Here is a 25,936-nt window from a genome sequence, read left to right as displayed (position 1 = left end):
GAACACAGAGCTGCTCTGGTGTGAGCTGCGTTCAACGAGTGATAGACAGACCTGCAACGCATTCTGGTCTATTTCCTGCCTTCTTCTATCAAACAACTCACTGGAAATATTCAGACATTAGAGCTCGAGACACTTCAAATTTAAAGGATAACGTTGGCGATGTGCAGCATTTTTTTATAGTCAACAAACCAACAGTTAATGTAAATGAAACTACATGCATAAAAACATTTTTTTTTAAAAATGTATATACATATTTAAAAAAAAAAAACTTTTCAAAATATTAAACTATTGTTTTAAAGACACTATATATTTAAAAAATGAAAATAAATATGTTTCAAAAAATTAAACCTATATATATTTTAAAAAATGAAAATATATTTTCAAAAAAGAAACAATATACTTTAAAAAAGACACTTTACATATTTAAAAACTCAAACTATATTTTTTTAAAAAGAACCTCTATTTTTCAAAAAATGAAACTAAATATTTAAAAAAAAGAAACTATATATTGTTTTAAAAAAAACTATAATTTGTTTTAAAAAAATACACTTTACATTTAAAAAATGAAAATATATTTTTATCAAAAAATAAACTATATGCTTTTGAAAACAGAAAGTTTATTTCTCAAACAATGAAACTCAATATTTAAAAAAAATGAAACTATATATTGTTTTAAAAAAATGAAATTATATATTATTTTAAAAAGAAACAAACTTCAAAAATAAACTGTATACTTTTGCAAAAAGAAACAATAGAGTTTAAAAAAGACACTTTACATATTAAAAAAATAATCTATATTAAAAAAAAAATTAAACTAAATATTACAAAAATTAACTATACTTTTATTAAAAAAAATAAACAATATGCTTTTAAAAATTAAAGTATATTTCTCAAACAATGAAACTAAATATCTAAAAGAAATAAAATTATATATTGCTTTAAAAAATAAAAGTACATTTTATAAAAAAATACATTATACATTTAAAAATATATATATATGTATTTTTTTAAAATAAACAATGCTTTTTTTAAAAAAGAGAGTTCATTTTTCAAACAATGAAGCTAAATATTTATTAAAAAAAATTAAACTATACATTTAAAAAAAAAAAGAAACTTTATACTTTTAAAAAACAAACAAGCGTATAACATGTCTTCAGTAGGAACCAGTGGGCTTGGTACTGACAGACACAGATGTTGTTTTGGCCTTTTCATGTGATTTGTTGACAATAACAAATATATACAATATCGGCAGCCTTCTCATAAAAGAACTTTGTTATTAAGGACACCCGAACAAATGAGACGATTCATCTCAAGAGGGTTTAGTCATCACTTAAAATAAAAACCCAAAACATAACAGCTGAGGATCAGAACTAGCAGTCCATGCTTTTATACACCAGAAACACCTACAGGTTAACACACAGACACACACACACACACACACACACACACACACACTGAATAAACAGAACCGTCTTACCTTCATAAGAACCGTCTCGCTGAGTTTTTCTCTGTTGACGATCTTTATGGCGACTTTCTGACACGTAACACAGTGGATGCCCAACTTCACCAGACCTGAAACACAAAGAAAGTTATCTCATCAACTCAGTTTTCTTCAAAGTCCGTCTGAGTCACGCTGAGGAGAACCAACAGAACCGGGGCCCTTCACAATGTTCTGATGGTTTCTACAGGCTCTGGATCTGAATTAATGACATCACAGTCAAGGTCACCGGTCGTCCTCTGGGACAGCCGTCACTGCTGGAATATTTCTGCATCCTGGGGTCCCTAAACAGTCTTGAATTCCATAAACTGGGTCTCACTGTAAAGCTGAGACTCTGGTGGATCCAATGAGCCCAACTGGATTCATGTGTGATGATGTTAGTCCCCATAGGAGACATTTCATTGACCTCCCTGTATAAAATGACCTAGACCTAGAGCATTCAGAGGATGGATGGATCAGACTAGAGACCTAGAGCATTCAGAGGATGGATGGATCAGACTAGAGACCTAGAGCATTCAGAGGATGGATGGATCAGACTAGAGACCTAGAGCATTCAGAGGATGGATGGATCAAACTAGAGACCTAGAGCATTCAGAGGATGATGGATCAGACTAGAGACCTAGAGCATTCAGAGGATGGATGGATCAGACTAGAGACCTAGAGCATTCAGAGGATGGATGGATCAGACTAGAGACCTAGAGCATTCAGAGGATGGATGGATCAAACTAGAGACCTAGAGCATTCAGAGGATGGATGGATCAAACTAGAGACCTAGAGCATTCAGAGGATGGATGGATCAAACTAGAGACCTAGAGCATTCAGAGGATGGATGGATCAGACTAGAGACCTAGAGCATTCAGAGGATGGATGGATCAAACTAGAGACCTAGAGCATTCAGAGGATGGATGGATCAAACTAGAGACCTAGAGCATTCAGAGGATAGATGGATCAAACTAGAGACCTAGAGCATTCAGAGGATGGACGGATCAGACTAGAGACCTAGAGCATTCAGAGGATGGATGGATCAGACTAGAGACCTAGAGCATTCAGAGGATGATGGATCAAACTAGAGACCTAGAGCATTCAGAGGATGGATGGATCAAACTAGAGACCTAGAGCATTCAGAGGATGGATGGATCAAACTAGAGACCTAGAGCATTCAGAGGATGGACGGATCAGACTAGAGACCTAGAGCATTCAGAGGATGGATGGATCAAACTAGAGACCTAGAGCATTCAGAGGATGATGGATCAGACTAGAGACCTAGAGCATTCAGAGGATGGATGGATCAAACTAGAGACCTAGAGCATTCAGAGGATGGATGGATCAAACTAGAGACCTAGAGCATTCAGAGGATGGATGGATCAAACTAGAGACCTAGAGCATTCAGAGGATGGATGGATCAGACTGGAGACCTAGAGCATTCAGAGGATGATGGATCAAACTAGAGACCTAGAGCATTCAGAGGATGGATGGATCAAACTAGAGACCTAGAGCATTCAGAGGATGGATGGATCAAACTAGAGACCTAGAGCATTCAGAGGATGGACGGATCAGACTAGAGACCTAGAGCATTCAGAGGATGGATGGATCAGACTAGAGACCTAGAGCATTCAGAGGATGATGGATCAAACTAGAGACCTAGAGCATTCAGAGGATGGATGGATCAGACTAGAGACCTAGAGCATTCAGAGGATGGATGGACCAAACTAGAGACCTAGAGCATTCAGAGGATGGATGGATGGATCAAACTAGAGACCTAGAGCATTCAGAGGATGGATGGATCAAACTAGAGACCTAGAGCATTCAGAGGATGGATGGATCAGACTAGAGACCTAGAGCATTCAGAGGACGGATGGATCAGACTAGAGACCTAGAGCATTCAGAGGATGGATGGATCAAACTAGAGACCTAGAGCATTCAGAGGATGGATGGATTTTTCCGACATTTTTCCGACTTATGTTTCCGACTTATTGAATGTAAAAATTCATAAATGAAAGTACTATAAATACTCCCAGCCATTTGTCAGTAGTTGTGATCATGTTAAAGGTGTATTATATGTATTATTGCTGATGTTTGTCTGCAGCGGGTGTGACTGCCTGGAACTCTCCCCGCTGTATGCAGTTTGTCAGTTTACAGAACGTAAACCAGGCGGATATAAATGCCGTCCTCTTGCATTCTGCAGCTCCAGAGTCTCTCTTTCATCATGAACCGGCCTGACGTGACTCTCACGCCGTAACAGAAATGTCAACACGCTGTATAGCTTTATCTTATTACAGCCACAATGGCTCCATCCATCTCTATCAAAGCCCGGACACCGGGGGGAGTGTGTTTCACTTTGTACTGAAGGTCTGCACGCCGTAGTGGAAATGCCACCGCGCATATGCACCTCTTCATTACCTGGCTGCCGCTGCATATATAAATATATATATATATGTATATATATATATATACATATATATATATATCACAGGAGATGAGTGTCTCACTATTTGAAAGGAGATTTCCCTGCGGGGGTCTCGAAGGGAAACAAGTAGATCTATAAGCAGCGGGGGGGTGTTTGGGCCAATAATATGGCAGCCTGGGGGCTCTTTTATGTCTCCAGTTAGAACCCAAATGGCATCCTGAGCGACATTCAGCAGGTCTCATTGATCTTGTTGTCAGAGCAGCTCGAGGACGGCTTCGACTGCTTATACCTCAACACAGAGAGTCTGCTTATACCTCAACACACAGAGAGTCCTCTAAAGACTGCTTATACCTCAACAGAGAGTCCTGTAAAGACTGCTTATACCTCAACACAGAGAGTCTGCTTATACCTCAACACACAGAGAGTCCTGTTAAGACTGTTTATACCTCAACACAGAGAGAGTCCTCTAAAGACTGGTTATACCTCAACACAGAGAGTCCTGTTAAGACTGTTTATACCTCAACACACAGAGAGTCCTGTAAAGACTGCTTATACCTCAACACAGAGTCCTGTAAAGACTGCTTATACCTCAACACAGAGTCCTGTAAAGACTGCTTATACCTCAACACAGAGAGTCTTGTAAAGACCGTTTATACCTCAACACAGAGAGTCCTGTAAAGACTGGTTATACCTCAACACAGAGTCCTGTTAAGACTGCTTATACCTCAACACAGAGAGTCCTGTAAAGACTGCTTATACCTCAACACAGAGTCCTGTTAAGACTGCTTATACCTCAACACAGAGTCCTGTTAAGACTGCTTATACCTCAACACAGAGTCCTGTTAAGACTGGTTATACCTCAACACAGAGTCCTGTTAAGACTGCTTATACCTCAACACAGAGTCCTGTTAAGACTGCTTATACCTCAACACAGAGAGTCCTGTAAAGACTGCTTATACCTCAACACAGAGAGTCCTGTAAAGACTGGTTATACCTCAACACAGAGTCCTGTTAAGACTGCTTATACCTTGTTTTGGTGTCACGTTTGATGTTTATATCTTTTATTTATACAGTCTCTTTTTGAAACTGTCAAACCAGAGTTGGAGAAATACTTTTATCAGTCGCTAAGACTTTGGACAGGTATTATTAAGTCACACTAATTTATTATTTTTGTCTTTATTTATCTGCATCGCACTTTTTTTTAATTTTCATTTTTTTTATTATCTTTATTTATTGTTAATTTTTTCGTTATTTTGGATTCTTTCAATTTTTTTAATTTTTTACTTATTATATATACATAGGTATATAGTTCCATTTTTGGAAATAAATAGTTTTCATATTAAATTTTCTTTAGTATAAAGTATATAGTTATTTTTTATAGACATTTTTTAATTTAAAAAAATGTATAAGTATAATTTAAAAAAATATATAGTTTCTTTTTTTTAAATATAGTTTCTTTTTTTTTTTAAAAGTCAATTTTAATTTTTTATTATTATATTTATTTATTCTTACATTTTTTATTTCTTTTTTAATTTTATTTATTAACATATGTAAATAATTGTATTTTTGTAAATACATAGTTTTTATTTAATCTTTTTTAAATATTATAGTTTTTTAAGTATATAGTTTAATTTTTTTAAATATATTTTTTCATTTTTAAAAAAATGTATATAAGTATAATTATTTTGAACAATAGATTTTTTTTTTTTTTTTTTAAAAGTCTATTTTCATTTTTATTATTATCTTTATCTATGTTTCCATTTATTTCTTCTTACATTTTTTCTTTCTTTTTAATTTTATTTATTAACATATGTATATAGTTTATAGTTTTATTTTTGTAAATATATAGTTTTTATTTAATTTTTTTTAAATAATTATATTTTTACAGTTTAATTTTCTTTATATATATATATATATATATATATATATATTGGTGTGACCATTATGATTTATAGTAGCACAACATTTAGAGCATTATTTAGCCTCCTTCCCGACGAGCTTCTACGTCATTCGAGCCACTACAACCCAAAAATCACAAGTTGCATTAATGCGTTAAAGAAACTAGTGGCGTTAAAACATATCTGCGTTAACGTGTTATTATTATGACTTCAGTATTTCTAAAATCTAAAATCGTGGCTACGACCCTGCTAGATGTCACTAAACACTGAGAGTCCAGAGAAAGAGCAGTTCAACGGTTGAGCCGGACTTTAAAAGAGATTTGTTCTGAATGAAAACGACCAGATCAGGAATCAACTCCTGAATGTGACTGTAGAGAAGAACAACGATACCGTAGACTCAGCAAACAAAGACAACAGTAATGTATAAGAGATATTAAATTACATTCATGTCTCCGCTCGCTGCAGCGGTGAGGAAGAGGAGGTCCGTTACAGCTACGGGCCCACTGAGGGCCATAAACATGACTCATTCATGCTCCAGTAATCTTCTGTGTAGCTTTGCTGTTCCTCACAACGACTCCTCCGACACCTGAACGTGACGGCTTCTGTCTGAATGTTTCTGATTCCATCATATCGGACACTTTTCATTGTGCTTTCTCAGTTATTACGATCATTATTTAGCTCAGAAACTAGACCCTCGAGTAATAATCTCTGACACGTTCACATCCACAACCGGCCTCGTTGTTTCTCTCATTACGACATAACTCAGTGACAAAGAGCTCGTCATGGAAGCTTTTATACTTTGGCTGTTTGAAACCGTTTCTCAGTGTCCATCCCGGTCTGTTCCTGGTTAACAAAGAACAATAAAATATAGATATTAAAAAGAAGAAGATCCTGGATATTCACGGTGCAGCCTGCATGTGTATTTATAACATTAATAATGTTTTCATAAAACTGATGCATTAGTTTCAAGCTAGTTTATTAATTTCAGGTAAAGATAATTAGTAAATCAGTTCTATTGTTGTGACAAAAAGCTTTTTTTCTTTCAAGTTCTCACTCAGTGTTTTGCGTATTAATAAATGCGTATTAATACATAATGATGTAAATGTTGAACGGATGTTTATCTATTTTTTGCAGTTGCTGGATCTATTTTAAATATTGATGTACTTAATGTATTGTGTTGCGAGTTGAGTTTCCTTTGAAGGAACAATAAAGTAAAGTGAAATTAAGTAGAGTCTTTTTACATCTACAGGTATGGATGGTATCATAGGATGCTTGCTGGTTGTCGCGGTAACGCAACATCCTTTTACGCAGCAGCAGTCAGAAGCAGATGGTGGAATGAGTTCATAACTGCAGAGCTGCAACCAGAGTTGTTCCGATACCAGTTATCGGAAATACATCCTATGTATCGTAAATTTGAAATTGACGTTTTAATGACAGAATCAATATATCTGCTTCATCTGAGTCTATGTGGAGGTAGAAGGAAGTTACCACTTTTATTGTGGTAGTCTGAGTAACGTGACGTCATATCCGTTCCGTATCCGTTCCGTATCCGTTCCGTATCCGTTCCGTATCCGTCAACCAAAACAAACCTCAGAGAGTCTAAAACGTTGGAGGGTCGTCGTGGATACGACCTGCACCCTCCCATGTTAAATCCAGCGTGGTAAACACTACACATCCAGTAAAGGATGGAAACACTTTGGGTTTCACACATTGACAGGAAAAGCAGAGATGCAGCAGCCAGATGTGATCGGCTGTCAAAGATTTATGATTTCCATAAAGAACGGAGGTAAACTTTCCTCGACTGACGGGCTTGTTGGGTCCTCACAGACCGGCTCCCTCAGCTCCGCAGGAAGTAACTTCCAGCGTCTGTTGAACGTTTTGTTCACTTCATGAACACATTTAGAGCCGCTGGAGGAGGACGTTGCTGCTCTGGCAGGAGTAGAAACTGAAGACAGCTGCTACTTTACTTTAAGCATGATGTGATGTGACGCTGTGACGCTGTGACACGGGTACTGAGGGGAACAGCAGGGCTCAAGTTTCCAGGAAACTCCCTGAAAAAGGCAGAAACTTTTGCTGCTGTGATGTGACAAGAGTCTGGAGACGGAGGGTAAATGTGTCAGACATCCTGGCAGCTCTGGATGGATGTCAGTGTTTGGAGGTGTTTCCTCCCGGTGGAGGAGAGCTGGTCGCCTCCGCGCTGTGTCTGAACGCAGGAAACGCCACCGTCACAATACGACTTAAAGATAATACTGAACAGTCCCTGCAGAGCTACGTACCAGCCCGTTGGCATGTTAAGGCGTAGGAATGCCACGATAATGTGCAAGGCGTTTCGCGTGCAATAAGTATGCCTTTCTTGATTTCAGCGTGTCATTTCCACGTCATGTGTTCCACTCAAAGTAGTTCACCAGTTCACCTATCTTGGCTCCACACTCTCCTCAGACCGCTCCCTTGACACTGAAATAAACAGTCGCATCAACAAAGCCTCATCAGCCTTTGGGCGACTCCGTTGAAGGTCAAAGATCAGTAGCAAGGTTTCTGTTTACTGCGCGGTATGTGCCTCCACTCTGCTCTACGGGGCAGAAACATGGATACATACAGACGGCGTATCACAAGCTCGGAGGCCTTCCACATTCCATGCCTCCAAAAACTCCTCGGCCTCTCTTGGGAAGATTGGATGCCTTACCCAGAGATCCTTTCCGTGACCAACTGCATCTGCATGGAAGCATCAGTGGCTAAAAAACATCTCCGTTGGATAAGACATACTATCCGCCTGCCTCGCCAAGCTTTCTACGGGCAACTCAGCGATGCAAAACGGGCTGCTGGCAGACAAAAGGACTAAACTAAAGACCTCCTCAAGCGCTGCAACATAAACCCCACCCATCTGGAACATCTGGCACTCGGTAGGTCAGCCCGGCAGGTCACCTGTGCCAGAGCGGCCGAACAAATACATCACATCACCCAACAGAGGAGGACCGGAAGGCGTGCCCAACGACACCAGCGTGCAGCCGGCATTACCACAACATCTGGGCGCATCGGCCTCCACAGCCACATGAAGCGGCTCATCCATCATCCATAAATAAATAAATAAATACATAAATAAATAAATACATTTAAAAATAAATGTAAAATAAATAAAAAATAAATGCAAAACTAAATTAATAAAAGATAAATGTAAAAATAAATAAATAAACAACAAATAAATACAAGAATAAATAAATAAACTTAAAGATAAATAGGGCAGCACGGTGATGCAGTGAGATGTGGATGAATATTGTGTTTTTCTTACAGTATATTTGGTGTCTTTTAAGAGCGTGCAGGTTGGACACAATACTGAGCAGTGATCTTCTAAAACAAGACATCAAACTAAAGAAAATAAAGGCTCTAAAGCCCCAATAGAACTCAGTAGAGTAAACCTCCTGTAGTCTAGTGAGTAGAGTCAGATCACCATCAGCTCCGGAGGCAGCAACATGCCGGCTGATGTCTTCTTTTCTTTGAGGGTTCAGTGTTTTGGCACAGTGAGATCGTTTTAATCACGCGATGCTCGAGGCTCCTGGACCTGCAGGCCACATCTACCCACAACCACACACCCCCCCCACACCGGGGTGAAATCCACCCAGTAAACCACCCAGTAAACTAGCCAGTAGAGCCAGGAGTCAAGAGGAGGCCTCGGCACCACTCCAGGCAGAGACGTGTGACAGCAGCGAGCCGTCGGAGGGCATCCCTCCTCTCTAGGAGAACTGAAACACAGCTGATGATAAACATGAGGCAGCTGGCTCAGTGTGAACGACTGGAGGGTGAAATAAAGACAAGAGGCAGAGCGGTAAACTTAGAGCTATAAATAGAACCAGAGTTTTAGGTTCGCTCGTCTTCACACCAGAGAGGACTGAATGGAGTCTGAACGACGACTGTAACCAGCAGCAGCAGCTCAGGAATCCTCTAAAACAAGCTGATCCTACATGTTGAGGAGATCTCAACCACCAGATGTTCATACAGATGAGGGCGAAGGGAATGATGGAGAGAAGGAAACTTCAACAAGGCGGCAACACAAACAAGCGTCATATTTTGAACCAAAGAAAGTCGGCGTCGTGTTCAGCCTGAGAACATCTGCCCCGAATCTGAACCCGATGCAGGCGTCTTCCTACATGAATAGAAAAGTCTTATTCTCTCATAGACAATATTAGCTGAAAAATAAATAAATAAATATGTCATTAAATACATTTATTAAATTTAAATGTATGTATTTATCTTTGTATTATTTCCCTTATTTATTTACTCTTCTGTTTAATTTTCCTTTTTATTTACCCCATGATGACACACGTTGAGTAACAGCTCCCTCATTTTGCATAATGAGGCAGAAATGCATCAAGAAATGTTAAAAGAAAATAATGCAGAAATAAATAAGTTTTGGGGAAATAAATAAGGGGTGAAATGCAAAGGGAAAATTCATTTTTATATTATTTTTCCTTAAAAGACTTTCTTTTTTATGACTTATTTATTTTGTATTACTCAACTTACTTACTTACTCCACATTCTATTTATTATATTTTGTATACACTGCACTTCTGGTTAGATATTAAACTGCATTTCTCAGCACCTGTAACCTGCACTAATGACAATAAAGTTGAATCTAATCTACTCTAATCTACTCTAATCCCAGACCCATACGGTGAGCCACCATGTAAGGAATGGGCCTAAACATCTGGAGACATGTAGACGAAGAAGAAGAGGAGCCGGAGAACGAACCACCGACCCTGTGAGAAGTTTACAACCGACAGACGGCGGGAGGTTTGAACGGTTGTCTGAGTAGATTCACTTCATCAAACACACCAGAGGAAAACTAAAAGACTCGAGAGCCGCTGGAGAAAAATCATCTTTTCTTGTCCATAACATCTGTAAATGATCCAGGAGATGTTGAGAAGCAGTGAAGTGGGAGCTTACGGTGGTGGTGGGAGATACTCCTCTGAACTCTCCTGAACAGAGAGCGATGGAGCGAACACAGCGACTCGTCACCTGAGTGGAGCTCAGCGGGGCTCTGATGGAGTTTCCTGCGTTCTTCCATCTGCAGCTGTCCGACTAGATTGAAGAGCCGCCGCCGCCGCCTCTCACATCTGAATCAGAAACCTGAGCTCTGATCTATTTACATCCTGTTACAGAGACGAGCAGCATCCTCTCACACCCAAACAGAGACAAAGCTGTTGCTCTCACCCTCACAGTCAATACTGGATTCATTTTCCTGACCTCACATTAAACACAGAGATATCGACTGATCCTCCTGGAACTGCACACCTCGCTGTCAGGCAGCTGATGCCATCCTCCTTTTGTTCCAGACAATCATGCGAGCGGCGAGCACCCTGCTATCTGCCCACCGACGCTAAATGACATCACGTAGACAGAAATGGGGCCGAACATTGATTTCATCGTTCAGCCGTCCCACTACTGGTTCCAGATCAGTGAAGACATATTGATCACGGTCTGGTCGGACAGCTGAGGTGCTTTATTAATCAACATTTTGTATTTGCAGCGGGGAGAGTTTAATAGAACAACCATGTGATAAAGTTGCTTATTGAATAAAACACACAGATGATATGACATGTTCTTACCTGTTTTTAAACCAGCATGTTGAGAGCAGGAAGCAGCCGTCCAATCAGCAGAGAGCATGAGGAGAGAGCAGAGAAGAAAAGACCGATGGTTAGCTCTTCATCACATGATGGAGACACATCATCACCTCTCACTGTCTCTGGGTTTAACTACAGTAAAGGTTCATTCTGCTCCACATCAACACACTCTGGACACATCCAGAGGAAACATCCAGAGGAAACAGAGGATGTGTGTCAAGGTTAGCCTCCCCTCCTCCTCCTCCTCCTCCTCCTCCTCCTCTTCCTCCTCCTTCATCAGCATTTCACCCCCTTCTGCTCCCCTGACGACGTGAATCCCTCTGAATATACTGAATATGATTTCCTCTCCCTCCTCCTTAACAAAACCAGCTCCTCTCTCTCTCTCCGTTAATGAGGTAATCAGCGCCTCCTTTTCTTTCCCTCTTTTCCCTCCGTCAGCGTGGAGCGAGGAGGAGGAGGAGGACGAGGAGGAGAGGAAGACGAGGGAGGCCAAGGAAGCAGGTCAGGCCTCCAGAGGGAGAGGAAGAGGTCGTATCAGAGGAGGCAGTAACGCTGGCAGCCGTCATTAATAATCACAGAAAAAACACTTATTGTGAAAATATTAGTTTCATTTTCTTCGTCTTTGATTTGTAACAACGGAGTCGACAGAAACACCCAACGTGTCCTTCTTACTGTAAAACAACCAATAACCAGTCCTGCAAGAACTCATATTCATGAATAAATACTCCAATAAAAGTCCCACTGTCATAAATACTGATCAGTTTATAGGCCTGCTTAAGGCTACTCAGTCCATGTATTATATGCATATATATTTATTTATATTATTATATATTTCCCCCCTTTACCTCGCTGTCAGACGGCCCTTTACCTCGCTGTCAGACGGCCCTTTACCTCGCTGTCAGACGGCCCTTTACCTCGCTGTCAGACGGCCCTTTACCTCGCTGTCAGACGGCCCTTTACCTCGCTGTCAGACGGCCCTTTACCTCGCTGTCAGACGGCCCTTTACCTCGCTGTCAGACGGCCCTTTACCTCGCTGTCAGACGGCCCTTTACCTCGCTGTCAGACGGCCCTTTACCTCGCTGTCAGACGGCCCTTTACCTCGCTGTCAGACGGCCCTTTACCTCGCTGTCAGACAGCCCTTTATCTATGTTCTCTTCAAAGCCACCAGACTCCATTCACAAAAACAGTATATTTACCTCACATACCTTTATTTATTTACTATTCTGTTTAATTTTCTTTTTAATTATTTTTTTATTTTTTTATTTGATGACACACATTGAGTGACAGACCCCTCATTTGCATAATGAAGTAGAAATGCGTAAAATAAACAAGGGGTGATTGGCAATTAATTAAATAAATACATTTAAAAATAAATATAAAATAAATATAAATTAATAATATAAAATAAATAAATAGAAATATATAGAAATAGAATAAGAAAAAAATTAAATAAATAAAAAATAAATACATGAATAAATAAATACATTTAAAACATAATGTAATTAATATATAAATAAATAAAAGGGAAAATTAAACAAATAAATAAAGGAATTAATACAAAGATAAATAAAGAAATAAATTAAATTGGACGCCGGAGACGTGGAGCTCTGTAAAGTCTTCTGGACAGCTCTCAGGTCAGTTTAATGACCACGAGTCGGCCTCGCCGCCGTCAGGACGAGAGAGAGGTGTGAAAACTTCCCTTTAATGAGTTCAGTTTTATGTAACTAACAGGACTGAAGGGGGGGGGCAGTAATTAACCCACTGGAGAGAGAGAGATATGTCATTGCCATAGAAGCTGCAGGAGAGGTCAGTGATGTCACAGCCTAAGAGACAACCACAACAACCACAACCACACATAATAGATGTAACTCACACTGCCTTTTATTTACTCCTCTACTTCATGTTTTTTTGGTTTGTTTTTTTTACATTTATCCTTTGATATTGCAATATATGGTTATTAATTGTTTTTTATTTGTTTGTTTGTTTTATTGACACAACAAACATTAATTACTTCTTTATTGTTTTCTTACATTTACATGCATGTTCTTTTTAAATATCTATATATTGTAATTTGCTTAATGAATTGTATATATGTGTATACTGTATATATATATATGTTTTATAAAATACTTTTTTGTTGCATTTTGAAACAAACAGAAACCAACTGCTGCCTGAGAGGATTTAAAGAATGTAAAACACTGAAAATAGATGTAAAATGTTCAGTAATGTAACTGTAAATGAGCTAAAGCATGCATTAACCCCGGTGTGTGTTCTTAAAGGAAGCAGATGTTAATGTTTGTTTATGGCTGCGCTGGGAAAAGAACCCAATCTAAAGACTTGAGATTGGTTCAGGCTGCTGTTATTCCATATATTTAATAGTATTTAACAGACGTCTCTCAGTAGTTTCTGACCTCCCGACACCGTCTGCAGCTGAAGAACAAACTTTTAAAAAAGAAAGAGTGAAACCTAAAAGTAGTCTTCAACAAACAGGACTCAGTAGTAGTTCGATAGAGTAGATTCACTGCTGGTTTGGGTCTTAATGGGATGTGTTGACTGTAGAAAAACACAGAATATCAGGTTCATCCTTCTCCAACAGTCCTGTTCTACTGTAACTCTGAATTCTTTGTTCCTGGTGGATACTAACGCTGTCTGAGGCCCGTTGACAATATTAGTTTTGTTAGTTGTGTTTTTTTAGCACAAAGTCACAGATTGGTTCCTAAACTGAAGAGCAACCCCACAGATTCTGGACATTTCTAACATATTAATAGTTGAATTAATCACTTAGTTTTCTGCTCTCACCTCTCCTCACCTCTCCTCACCTCTCCTCTCCTCTCCTCTCCTCTCCTCTCCTCTCCTCTCCTCTCCTCTCCTCTCCTCTCCTCTCTTCTCCTCTCCTCTCCTCTCCTCTCCTCTCCTCTCCTCTCTTCTCCTCTCCTCTCTTCTCCTCTCCTCACCTCTCCTCTCCTCTCCTCTCCTCTCCCCTCCCCTCCCCTCCCCTCCCCTCCCCTCCCCTCCCCTCCTCTCCTCTCCTCTCCTCTCCTCTCCTGTCCTCTCCTGTCCTCTCCTCTAGAACCAGGAACTGCCAAACCAGGACCGGCCCATGTGGACTCCTGCTACAGGGGTTTACCAGGAGGAATGTACCAAGTGTGGGAGAGGTGGAGGGGGGGTTTCAGGTGTTTTGAGAAACTTAAACTCTTTTTAACACATTTAAAGATATTTGTTGACTGTTACCAGATGAGTTTGTGATTTGTTTCTACTGTTTTTTCATTTATTTCAGTCTAAACTGATCTGATCTGATCTGATCTCTTATCAACATGGGAGAGGACAAATATGCTGCTTTATGCAAATGTATGTATATATTTATTATTGTAAATCTGAATTTTATAAAAAATTATGAAAAAAATTTAAATATTATAGGTAAATCAACACAGATCAATGACAGATATTGATCCAGAAACCCTCACAGGTACTGCATTTAGCATAAAACAATATGCTCCCATCATAACATGGCAAACTGCAGCCCAACAGGCAACAACAGCTGTCAGTGTGTCAGTGTGCTGACTTGACTATGACTTGCCCCAAACTGCATGTGATTATCATAAAGTGGGCATGTCTGTAAAGGGGAGACTCGTGGGTACCCATAGAACCCATTTACATTCACTGATCTGGAGGTCAGAGGTCAAGGGACCCCTTTGGACATGGACATGACAGTTTGTCCTCTCCAACATTTAGTGTCAGTTTGGAGCGTTATTTTACCTCCTTCATGACAAGCTAGTATTTCTTGGACTTTTTCTAACAGTTTTCTGACCTTTTTTTTTTGTTTTTACCTTTTTTTCTGACTTTTTTTGGACATTTTTTGGACATTTTTCAGACAGTTTTAAACATTTTCAGATTTTTTCGAACATTTTTTCTGACTTTTACAAAAAAAATTTAAAAATTCTGACATTTTAAATTAAATATTGACTTTTTTGGACATTTTTCAGACTCACACATTCACACATCTGGAGGTCAGAGGGACCAAGGGACCTCTTTGAAGATGGACATGAGATTCATCAGATTCACCAAAGCTAGCTGTGTGTTTCATCTGGAGCTCCGTGAGGCTCTGAGCAGCCTCTGAAGCCCTCAGAGGCTCTGAGCAGCCTCTGAGGGCTTCAGAGGCTCTGAGCAGCCTCTGAGGGCTTCAGTCGGTGTGGTGGGTTATTAATGAGAAAGAAGAAGTCACACAGAGGAGAGAAACTGTCACGGCCGCCTGTTTGAATCCTTCCTTCCACAGTCAGGTAGACACGTTTCACTCTTCTGCTCAGCGTGACGCCTCTCTGAATCCAACAAACACTAATGACTCGCTGATTTTCAATTTAAATGTGTCGTCCCTCCCTCTGCGGCGCCGTTCATCAGCTGACTGGTTCCCATACGTTTGAACTCTCGTTTTCCATCTTTTGAATAATTCTCCGTCCAGTTGAGGCCGTGCTGGTAATTATTATTTCCATCACGGCCTCGTCCAACTCCATCACACTGACAGACAATTACATTTCAATTATCCTCCACACCGACTCTGTTCTACACAACACCAACAATGAAACTCATTGTTTCTGTCCCGATGCTTTCGCTTCGCTGAACGACAACCAGCCTCAGACGAGTAAATGTGAAGACTGAAGAACGGCGAGGGAGGACTGTTTAAAAATATGAATGTAGATACAAAAGAAGTTCTATCTATCTCTATCCAGACACATCGTTTCACAAAGCCAAGAAGAGAGACGCATCTTGCACATATTGTGCTGTTGGGTACGTCTCCATGACATCATGGCATCTTCTTCTGTCCAACCTCCCTCTCATCTACCCCTCCAGGTAACTGTTACTACTCTGATAGGAGAGGAATCATTTCCATAACGTCCCCCTGTCTCAGGAAATTCACCTTAAATATGAAATTATCTCTAAAGCCCCACTAAACTTAGACAAGCACAAAAAAAGGGTCATCAGCTGCAGCTTCTGCAGATATCCTTCAGAATCAGCAAAAACCTAAAACTATGTCGAGGTGTTTCTTTGTCTGTGTCGGCTGTAGAGGGTAAATCATGGGAACGTGCTGAAATACAAATTTGAGTCTCCTAAAGCTGTGTGCGTTATCTGTAAGAGTGAAGTTTGAGTGGTGAAATCGTTGTTTGCAGCAGAGCACTTTCTGTAGAGACAACATGCGTCCTTCTCTGCATCTTGCACAGGATCAACCACAAAAATGTATCCAGTTTTTGTCTTGTCTTTTAAAAAGCTTATCATCATTAAAGGGACTGTTTGTAACTTTTTAAGCGTATAAATGTATCGGGTCGGGACACATGTGCGCTCGCATATGCGCGTTCGCGTGTAGCCGCTGCCTCTCCTCCGCTGCCTGCTCGCCTTCACTCAGACAGCGCACGCGTTCTCGCTCAGCTCGCTCCACCTCTAGACGTGAGCGCGCGCTCACTCCTCACTGCAGAAGAGTTAGTTTAGCTCTGAGAATATCTAGTGAATGTTCAGTGGACGTTTGTGCAGAAATAACTGCTGCAGCTCCTCCAGACCAACAGAGGTTTCCCGTGTCTTGTGAAGTGACGGGGCTCTGCAGAGAGACACGTTACCGTCTCGTTACCGACCGGGTGCCGGTGTCTCCTCTGCTCTCTCCGGCTGCGGGCGGAGAGAGCAGAGAGACACGCTGGAGAGCCCCGCTACCTCAGCCTGCGCTGAGGCAGGAAAAGCCAACACTAGGACCAGATCTAAATCATGTTCATGGAGAGACCTTCGTCTGGTCAGCTGACATATAGAGTGATATTGTTGTTTTATCTCACTCTTTTGAGCGATGCTCGTTCATGTCTATTTAGAGCGAGCAAGCGCGAGCCTGACGCCGACTTTCGTTGATTTCACAGCCACAGGTGTCGCTGTTAAGAAGCATTTCTGAAAGTTACAAATAGTCCCTTTAAGTGATCTCTCTTCTCTCAGATTGACAGTCTGCCTGAAAACCATCTCCTGAAGTTCTCCTAACAGCGTAGACCACCTCTGGAGCTCTCCTAGCTGTCTCTCCCAGGTTAAAGGCCGTTACACAGCGAGGCGTGACCAATAAACAACAGGAAAATGTGAATTACTCGCCTGTGAATATCATATGTGTAGGGCTTTTATTGTGACACATAAGAACAGAAGGAGTGGATCTGGTCTACGCTGTCTTTGTCAAGGTTGGAAGGAGTAACAAAGTTTGCCGTCCTGGTTCAGACTACGGAGTCTCCGTGTTGATGTTTCATAAATATAGACGCAACTCGACCCGTTCAGCACAACGTGGTGGTTGATGCCTTTATTCACGGTGCAAAAGCTCAGAAAAATCAACCTCCTTACAAAAAAAAATATGCTGCTTTTTCGCCGCGTTCTGTGTGAAAGCACTCATGACAAAAAACAAACTCTTCAAAAAAATAAACTAATAATAAATTGCGAATTAATTGCAAAAAAAAAAAAGCCTTAAGAGACGTGATAAAAGGACTAAAAGTACCTTTTACTTAGCGCTTATTTCCTGGTCTGAATAACGGTCGAGACAATTCTTTCCAAGATGTTTTGGGATCAAAAAATGAAGTAAGTATTAAACAGAAAATGCCTACAGAGCCATCATCCATAACATAATTAAAATAATAAATCATCACGTGACGGACACAGAGGTTGTAGTACCGCCGTTTGACCACTACGAAAATCAGCATCAACTACCGGCGCTCTTCCTTGGGGGGTTGGGTTCACTGAGGAGTTGGTGAGATAATCCACAGACCGACAGACCGACAGACAGACAGACAGACAGACAGACAGACAGACAGACAGACAGACAGACAGACAGACAGACAGACAGACAGAGGTGAGACTCTGAACCAGGAAGTCATTTGAACTTATTAAACATGAATCTATAAACTCAGCTGACATGTGAACCCAGTTCTTGGTGAAATATTCAGCCGGCAGCAGCTCAGAGCTTCATAATGAGTCTGTGACGGCTTTGTCACTTCCTCCAGAGAGACCTGATCGCTGGCTCTCCTCTCTCTCTCTCTCTCTCTCTCTCTCTCTCTCTCTCTCTCTCTCTCTCTCTCTCTCTCCTCTCTCTCTCTCTCTCTCTCTCTCTCCTCTCTCTCTCCTCTCTCTCTCTCTATCACACCCATAACTCACCACTTCCTGTGCTAATTAATTTCCAACATGACGGCGACCTGACTCGACTCGCCTGTCAGACCGCGGTCGTTAACGAGCCCCGATGTCTTTCTAACAAAAGCACAGCAATTACTAATAAAGCTACGACACACGAGCAACCTCCGCCTCCCCGAACAGCACACGCACGCACACACAGGTGATGACGCTGCTGAACGCCACCGCCACCACTCTGGAGGCTCCGCTCACGTTAATGGGAGCGCTGCTGCTTCAGGCCTCGCTGGAGGCCTCTGGAGAGACTTCCTGCATCTCATCAGACGTTCCGCCCGCGTACAACATATAAAAACACAGGAAACAACCTCCATCATCACTTTCATCGCTGCCTAGAAATGAAATAATATTACAAGACCCTCGGTATGTAGCATAAAGAGACTCTACGTTAGCTGTTCTTCCATCAAGAAGAAAATGATGGGTTTGGAGTTTGCATGAGTTTGGAGCGTTATTTAACCTCCTTCATGACAAGCTAGCCTGACATGGTTGGTACCGATGGATTCATCAGGTTTTATAGTTTCATATGATATCAGTATCTTCACTGTAGCTTTAAAACTGAGCGTGCTACAACATCAAAATCGCAAATTGCGTTAATGCGTTAAAGTAATTTAAAGCTATAGAGTGAATGAAGAGAGGGAGCGGCGTTAGTGAGAACAAAGCAGTGAATCAGAGAAATAAAACGTTATTGTTGAAGACCAGAAACGTCCTGAACGCAGCAAAATAAGAAGAACATAGAAAATCCAGGCAATAGAGAAACGGTCTGTTATACAAAGCAACGGTCTATTATACGTAGCGACGGTCTGTTATACGTAGCAACAGTTTGTTATACGTAGCAACGGTCTGTTATACGTAGCAACGGTCTGTTATACATAGCAACGGTCTGTTATACGTAACAACGGTCTGTTATACGTAGCAACAGTTTGTTATACGTAGCAACGGTCTGTTATACGTAGCAATGGTCTGTTATACATAGCAACGGTCTGTTATACGTAGCAATGGTCTGTTATACATAGCAACGGTCTGTTATAAATAGCAACGGTCGGTCTGTTATACATAGCAACGGTCTGTTATAAATAGCAACGGTCTGTTATAAATAGCAACGGTCTGTTATACATAGCAACGGTCTGTTATACATAGCAACGGTCTGTTATAAATAGCAACGGTCTGTGTAATAAATACACATTATGCACACTGAAACCGTCTAATGCCTTCTTTGGGTGTTTTTTTCTGATGGGTGTTTCTCTGACGGATTTCTTAATTTATTTTAAGTGGAACAACTAAACCTGATACTTCAATCCTGACACTAACTCCACACTATACATTTGGCCAGTTATACATTAAAAACGATATCAATAACTCCACAAAGTAGCAACCATCTCCTCTCTGTATGAACCATACAGTACTGAGGACGTGTTTCACTCACTGAGCAGTTCTGTGTCAGTCGTCTCCACAAGCAGCTTTGTGGCTCAGTTAGCTGACTTGGCATCCTGCTGTTGTGACCCAAATACAAACCTACTGCCAGCCGCCGCGCTCTGATTGGCTGCCAGACGACACGAGAGGGAATAGAAGGAGGAGAAGGAGGAGGAGGAGGAGGAGGAGGAGGAGGAGGAGGAGGAGGAGGAGGATGGAGGGATTTCCATCTTAAAGAATTTGTGTTAATAAATCTGAACCTGTCTGCTGAATGACTTCAACGTTACACATCTGAGAGAAGACGCCTACATGTGTGTTTGTTTATTTATAGATCTGTAAAATGCTCCACTGTAACGTCACATGTTTACTACCCATAATCCTTCAGTTCAGAGAGCTTCCTGTTCTGTTGCAGACGTGGAGCGGCAGACAGAGATTTCCCAGTCGGCGTCACGGCTCAGACTTCTTTTGAATTCTGACGGACTGCGTTAACAAAATATCTTTAAAATGAGAAGAACCAGAAGTATCGGCTCCGAGCAGGCCGCCTCGAGCTACGTCTGACAATCTGAGAGGATTTTGCAAAAAAGCATTGAAATTGGTAGTAAAATATGACGGGAAAGGACAGCGAGAATTTAGTTTTTTTTGCGATGGTTTCACCGAGGATAACCGAAGAGACAAAATAAATCTTTCCACTAAATGACAGTTATTCTGGCAGGTAAACGTCACTCTTTCTAGTGATGAGTTATATTTATACGTCTCTCTTTCATGCATCAATATTTAAGTGAGAATCACACACAAAAAAGACAGATATTAAGTGTGATGTAAAGGGGAGACTCGTGGGTACCCATAGAACCCATTTACATTCACTGATCTGGAGGTCAGAGGTCAAGGGACCCCTTTGAAAATGGACATGACAGTTTTTCCTCTCCAACATGTAGCGTAACTTTGGAGCGTTATTTAACCTCCTTCATGACAAGCTAGTAGGACATGGTCGGTACCGATGGATTCATCAGGTTTATAGTTTCATACGATACCAGGATCTTCACTCTAGCTCTAAAACTGAGCCGCTACGACCTAAATATCACAAGTTGTGTTAAAGAAATTAGTGGCTTTAAAACCAATTTGCGTTTCCAATGTGTTATTATCGCGTTAACTTTGACAGCTCTAGAAACTAGAAAACCTAATCTTGTTATCTTGTCGGGAAAAACGCTAAATAACGCTCCAAAGTTACACTAAATTTTGGTGAGGAAAAACTGTCATTGGCATTTTCAAAGGGGTCCCTTGACCTCTGACCTCCAGATGTGTGAATGTAAACAGTATCAGATTAGATTAGATCAAACAGATGTTGACAAACTGCATCACTTACAGTTAATAAAGGTCTGACACTCAGCTTATCACCAGTGTGGTGATAACATCGTATCGTGGGGCCTCTGGTGATTCCCTCCCCTACTAACAAGTGTTTCTATCATTTTGTCCACGTCATGTATACCGGCGAGGGACTGTCTGACGTTTAGCTGGTTGTCTCTACAGGAGGACTGTCAGCACCTCAGAGGCTGATGAGTGTGTGTTGTCACTCTGCAGCTCCCCGAGGCCAAGGAGACCTGCTCAGTCCAACAGCTGCTCAGAGTCCTGTGTGTGTGTATGTGTGTGTGTGTGTGTGTGTGTGTGTGTGTGTGTGAGTATCACTGCAGCCAACATGGTGTCAGTGACAGTGAGCTGACTATCAACACCACCAACACTCCCTCTGTTAAACACACACAGCTGAAACACAGACATCCAGCCACACTCAATCAATAAAGCATGTACACGTACACACACACACACACACACACACACACACACACACGCACGCACGTACACACACACACACACACACACACACACACACACACACGCACGCACGCACACACACACACACACACACCAGAGCCAGGATCAGTAACGGAGCTCTCAGAGACTCAGAGAGGATCAGTCCTGTTGAGGGAGACGGAGCATCTACTGGTAGAACATTCAGACTATAACTGACCCAGAGTCAGCTTCCTTCCTCATTCTTAAATCCAATTTAGTTCTGGCTTCAGGACCCGTCGTTGTTCCATCTACAGCCTGGTAAGAGCGTCACTAGGGATGCTAATCTTAACCGATAACCGACCCCCGTTAACCGATTATTAACCGTTAACCGACAAGATTAGTGTCTCGCATGCAGCGGTGCACCAGCTGCAGTGTATGAGGACAACAGACAACTGAGTCTCCAGTTCAGCGTCCGGGAGCGTTAACTTAGCAGCTACGATGCTGCGTTCACTGTCTCCAGTTCACCGTCCGGGGGCGTTAACTATTTAACATCCTTCCTGAACAGCTAGTCTGACATGGTTGGTACAAACCTTTCATATGATACCAGTATCTTCACTCAAGCTTTAAAACTGAGCCGCTACAGCCTCTGAAAGACAGTCAAGTCGGTCGGGATCGCAGGTCTTAAGGGGTTAATGACCGCCGGGCTCCACGATGCAAACATTTCACTCCATACTGTATTTGACTCCGTATGTTAATGAGAATCAGAGTGAGAATGTGAACCATGATTTGACTCTGTTGTGACACCTGGATCTGTTAAACCTCAGCAGCACCAACATGTCATCTCTCCTCTCTGATCTCATCTTCAGCTAACGTAGTTTAAATAATGAGAAGAAGATCCCGTCTCTCTGTTTACTACCTCGCAGCCGCTCTACCACGTAACCCGCCTTCTTGTGCATTAAGAAAATCAAAAAGCAGCATTCACACGCACATCCAGCTGTATGTAAATCTACACAATGAGCCGAGCTCTCCCCATTCAGCCCACTTCCTGTCTGTCTCTGCCGGAGGCTGCGGAGGTGATTCCTCCGCCACGTCTTCAGAGACACTCTCACTATTTATAGATTATAGCTCCCTGCTTCATTCACACTCGCCCTTCTGTTGACGGACTCTTTTATACACATCCTCTCCATCATCACACTCTCCCTCCACCTCTTTTCTTTTCTTTCCTCTGGTGAGACAAGAGCTGCATATTCCCCCTTTTCCTCTCTCTCCTTCACAGCCTCCGTGATTCCTCTCATCGCCTGCCGAACAACACCGACACATTCTGTGCAAATTCTTCAAAGTCGACAAGAACGACTCACCAAGTAGGAACATTTAGAACGGATAACAAATGTGGGATTCATTTGCGATTGTCAGCCAGAGTTCTAATGCATGATTTTAGCCCTCTCTTCACATCAGAGGTCAGAGGTCAGAGGTCAGACGTTACAGGACAGCTACTGTAGTAGTAGGAACCCCTCACTGACAGGAGGATCCTAGTGATCGTCGTGATGGAGGATCCTCTCTGTTGTCTCCGTGGTTTCTGTCTGTCTGGTTTCTGTCTGGTGTTGTTGTTGAGAGGAATGTGCAGTTTGAGTCGGTGTGTAGGCGTCACCACCACCGCCACCAGCGACCCCCCCGACACGCTGCAGCTCACAATGACACCACTGTCAGCAGCTCATAAACAAGCCAGCTCAGCAGGAACTCCATCATCATCTCTCTCCATGACACTGAGCCGTTAACGGTGGTGAACGTTCTCAGACAGAGCAGAGCGCTGCACACGACGAGGGGAGGAACTAAACACGCCTGAAATGACTTCTGTTTGTTCGGGAGGAACTAAACACGCCTGAAATGACTTCTGTTTGTTCCCGTAGCGACGACTATCTATTAAAACGCTGCTCAGAGGCCGATAAGGCTCTTTACTGGGTGACTTGTTCCAAAAAGTCAAAAAGTCCAGATGCATGAAAGGAATTACAAACAAATACCGGCTAACTGGAACAACTAAAGACTGTAACGTGAAGTGAACAGAAAATGTCCAAGGAGGAGGAGGAGGAGGAGGAGGAGGAGGAGGAGGAGGAGGAGGAGAGGAGGAAGAAGAGGAGGAGAGGAGGAGGAGAGGAGAGGAGGAGGAGGAGGAGGAGGAGGAGGAGGAGGAGGAGGAGGAGGAGGAGGAGGAGGAGGAGGAGGAGGAGGAGGAGGAGGAGGAGGAGGAGGAGGAGGAGGAGGAGGAGGAGGAGGAGGAGGAGGAGGAGGAGGAGGAGGAGGAGGAGGAGGAGGAGGAGGAGAGAGGAGGAGGAGGAGAGGGGGATGATCTCATAGCTGGATTCTTTGTTTCTGCTGGTGGTAGAAGTGTCACTTTAAAGAGAAATAGTGATGTCATTCAGAGCTGCAGGATATTTCTGTCTGTTTCTACAGTTCTGTCACATTTCTCTGTTTATTATTATATTTAATCTGAACTTTAAGATATCAAACCTTTAGGTGGAAATAATCTTCTGTTGTTTGAGACATTTTTGGAAAATAATTGTCTGCTGTAGAGCTGCATGATTATTTATCATGTTTATTAATTGATTTTAGCAACAACCTATTTTTATTGCATATACACTCACCGGCCACTTTATTAGGTACACCTTGCTAGTACCGGGTGGTATCCTCTTTATTAGGTACACCTTGCTAGTACCAGGTGGTCTTCATCTGCTTCAAGGTTGGACGTGTTGTGCGTTCAGAGATGCTATTCTGCATACCTTGGTTGTAACGAGTGGTTATTTGAGTTACTGTTGCCTTTCTATGACCTCTGACATCAACAAGGCATTTCCATCCACACAACCCCCGCTCACTGGATCTGTTCTCTTGTTGGGACCATTCTCTGTAAACCCTAGAGATGGTTGTGGTGAAAATCCCAGTAGATCAGCAGTTTAATACTCAGACCAGCCCGTCTGGCACCAACAACCATGCCACGTTCAAAGTCACTTAAATCCCCTTTCTTCCCCATTCTGATGCTCGGTTTGAACTTCAGCAAGTCGTCTTCACCACCTCTAGATGACGTAATGCATTGAGTTGCTGCCGTGTGATTGGCTGATTAGCTATTTGTGTTAACAAGCAATTGAACAGGTGTGCCTAATAAAGTGACCGGTGAGTGTCTATATTTATGTTGTGCTACATTCCTGCTAATGTATAAATCAGGGCTGCACAATGTTGGAAAAAAATGACATTGCATTATTATTATTTTTCTGCGATAGATATATATTGCGATATGAAAAAATACGAGAATATTCACCCTTAATTTTGTAAACATTTTAAAGTTTTTGTAAACATTTTAAATGCATAAATATGGTGCACTTTATCAAAAAATCAAACATTCAGGAGAGTTTCTGTCAGGCTGCCGCTGTGTGCATGATGTCACCAGAACCGAGACTTCGGTACCAAGTCGATGCCAAAATTCTAAAAAGGTGACGGTACTTTTTTTCTACAGTACCGAAGGTCCCGTACGATGCCTGTAATCAGGGTCCCAGATTAACACACGGCAAGCACCAAATGTGGGTCGATTTTTACCGTTTGGCGAGCAACTCTCTGAAGGCTTCTGTCCTCTGCTCTCCGTGAGTCGGGGTTTGACGTGATGGCGATTAATATCGGATGAATTGTGCAGCTCTATCTGCTGGTGATCTGGTATTTCTTTACAACTTCAGAGGAGACGAACATAGATGCAGAGAAACGAGCTTCCTCTTCATCATCCAGCTCTTCCTCCTCTCTGGATTTACCTTCTCTGCACCAAGTCGTGGTGTCAGAAGAGGAGAGGAATCCCTCTTCTTCTTCTTCTTCTTCTTATTGTGTGTCAGGATGAGCTCAGTTCAGACAGGATGATCCCTGTTACTCACCAGACTTCCATTATTAGTAATATTATCAACACTTGTATGGGATTAAATAAAGAAGAAGACTCTCCTCCTCCTCCTCCTCCTGTCTTACCCTCCTCTCTACTCTTCATCCTTTTCTTTCTATCACTCTCATCTCTTGGTATTCTCCTCCTCTGGGAGCAAATGAGGGGGTAGTGAGAGTTTATCTGTCGGAGGAGGAGAGAAACTCCTTTTCCTTCATATTCTGTGGCTCCATGTTTTCA

The 25,936-nt window shown here is 41.8% G+C and overlaps 1 protein-coding gene across 11 annotated transcripts in view; it reads right to left on the bottom strand.

The window, feature by feature from the left end:
• LOC141781581 (serine/threonine-protein kinase BRSK2-like) overlaps positions 1-25,936 on the bottom strand; it is a 130,053-nt gene that overhangs the window by 60,107 nt on the left and 44,010 nt on the right. For all 11 annotated transcript variants that reach the window (XM_074657439.1, XM_074657403.1, XM_074657412.1 and 8 more), the window contains exon 2: positions 1,478-1,572. In XM_074657439.1, the coding sequence (XP_074513540.1) occupies positions 1,478-1,572 (95 nt within the window). The remainder of the gene's footprint in view (positions 1-1,477; positions 1,573-25,936) is intronic.

Source organism: Sebastes fasciatus, chromosome 2 (genome assembly GCF_043250625.1).
Source record: "Sebastes fasciatus isolate fSebFas1 chromosome 2, fSebFas1.pri, whole genome shotgun sequence".
NCBI classification, from domain to species: Eukaryota; Metazoa; Chordata; class Actinopteri; order Perciformes; family Sebastidae; genus Sebastes; species Sebastes fasciatus.
This window is presented reverse-complemented; position numbering and strand designations above follow the sequence as displayed.